Source organism: Penaeus monodon, chromosome 19 (genome assembly GCF_015228065.2).
Source record: "Penaeus monodon isolate SGIC_2016 chromosome 19, NSTDA_Pmon_1, whole genome shotgun sequence".
Classification (NCBI taxonomy): Eukaryota; Metazoa; Arthropoda; class Malacostraca; order Decapoda; family Penaeidae; genus Penaeus; species Penaeus monodon.
In genome coordinates this window covers 46,558,995-46,561,241 of record NC_051404.1, presented here as the reverse complement: position 1 = coordinate 46,561,241, position 2,247 = coordinate 46,558,995, and the positions used below count along the sequence as shown (strand labels likewise).

General features: G+C 48.7%; 1 protein-coding gene across 1 annotated transcript in view; it reads left to right on the top strand.

Moving 5' to 3' along the window:
* LOC119585267 overlaps positions 1 to 1,690 on the top strand; it is a gene marked incomplete at its 5' end in the record, with an annotated part of 16,958 nt that extends 15,268 nt beyond the window's left edge. Inside the window, 1 exon segment of the mRNA XM_037933942.1 lies at positions 1 to 1,690. Coding sequence (XP_037789870.1) covers positions 1 to 518 — 518 coding nt within the window.
* Positions 1,691 to 2,247: the final 557 nt, after the last annotated feature.

Here is a 2,247-nt window from a genome sequence, read left to right as displayed (position 1 = left end):
TGCCAGGCTGGGGATGCGGGGACGAGGGCAGGGGGTCGCCGAGGAGGATGCGGAAACCGGGAGGACTAGGGCAGCGAGGCACACAGCTCCTAGCGAATATGGTGGCTCCGTTCACATCGCCCAAATACGCACCGCACCAGGAAGGAAGCCGACGAGGAGGCCGGCACCAAGGTATGGGGACCAGTTCTCCATCGCCATCGCATGACATTAACATCTCCATGCCCTACTGCCCAGCGGCCACCACCTTGGCGGATATCACCATGGTGTCGGTGCCGTGTGGACCATCAGCTCGCACAGCTCATAGTCCCAGTCACTCCTCGGTGCCAGGTGGCTCACAAGGAGTCCATATGAGTAGTATGGGCCTCCCACACACCTCTGGACAGTCCTCACAGTCACGCTGCAGTCCAACTGCGGACCATGACTTTCCGCCCTTATATACTGAGGTGATAGAAAATCCCACCTTATATACAAGTGTTAGTAGACCCTCAGAACCAAGGACAAACAGTGGGAAAATATGACCACCAAGTCTTTTACTTAGTCTTTCAAACATACTTTATAATATCACTTAAGATGTACTTGTTGTAATGAAAGTTGTTATATCCCCTGGGATGTGATAGTGTGACGCGTGATACAGTGCTGAAGCCAGCAGGTGTCTTGGTGCTCAGTGGTGGTGGGCCGGTGCTCAGGCTCACTCCTGTGCATTACCAACTGCCAGCGTGCATGTGCACTCAGGTGTGTGAGGGTGGCCAGGTGCGGCCCTGCCAAATGTATGACCAAATACATGTCAGCAGGGCATGAAGTGTGCATTCGGATTCACCAGTGGGACCGGTGCATACACAAGGACCAGAGCAGTTGGGACCAGCCGCTGTAGTGGTGGATGAAGGAGTCACCAGTGCCTGGGGTCCCAAGGACCAGTGCCAGGGTGGCTGGCAGCAGTGCAGATCTGCCACACACTGTTTTGTACTGCTAACAGTCACCTGATGGCTCACACAGTGTATTGTAGAGTGCTGCAGCATTTCCAGGGCCAAGTCCCATATGTGATAGGCCTTCTCTCTGTATCTGAGTGGACAAGTGATGGAGTGTGGTGCGTGGCGATGGCTGAGGGAATGTGGCTGGGTGACCTGTAGCTTAGACACAGGCAGACCAGAGACTCAGGGAACATTGCAAAACCTTTGTATTGCTCTTCTCATTTGAGAAACAAGTGATGGCATTGCTAATGGAAGTAAATAGTATGTAATTGGTTAAATTTAAGTTCCCTGGGACTGGGCGGGGTGAGACTGGCTATGGAGGTGTGGCAGAGTGGTGGCGGTGGCAAGATTGTTGTTACTGCCACTTGTTCCTCACTATCACGTGCTGTGCTGTCTAGTCTGGAGAGGTGGATGGCCATGGCAAGTGACACATCCTGCCTCCTGATCTACTACAAGGTTCACACTCACATATTCATGTTATTACTCCCACTCAGTGACACATGCACACCTCCTGGCTTGACTAGCCCCTTGTGGAGTAGAGTCCCGTGGGCAACATTAACTGTTATTCCACTGCCAGGTATATATTAGGTTTTGTAAGACTTGCCTGTAATTCATTGTTCTGCCCTGTTGGCAGGTTATATTCCTTCCACCCCAGCTGCAAAGCAGTCATTGCGAGAATGTATCAGAGGTGTATGGTGCCACAATAAATGAGATTGTGTGAAGTGTGTGATTTGTGAACATATTGAAGAATTAGATCAAGACTACTTTGAGAAATGAATTGGTACAGTGAGCCCAGCCACACTGATCATGGTGTAGTCTTACTCCTCCCAACTTCTTTTGGCTCATCTCTCAGATATGGATGTTTAGTTATCCCATATACACCGCCAGTTTATTGACATATTCTTCTGGTCAGGTGATAAGGCCCAAAGTCAGGTCACTGCCTCTGGTAGGCAGTGAACCAAGAATCAGGTCACTGCCTCAGGTCAGGTAGTGGCCTGCACCAGGTCAGATGGTACAGCCCTAAGTCAAGTCACTGTCACTTAGACTTTATTCAGTCACGGATTCATTTCCTTTTTCAGTTTTCAGAACATTTTGTCATAGGAACTGCCTCTTTTAAGTTTTCAAGTTTTTACCTCTCAAAGACAAAAATGTTGATTTGTAAAATATTTCCGATCAGGATGTTAATTTATTTTTCAAATGTATTGTGTAATTAATGAACAGAAAATGAAGCGTTTTTATCAAAAGGGTTCATACATGGTGGAATAGCGGGTATTTTACT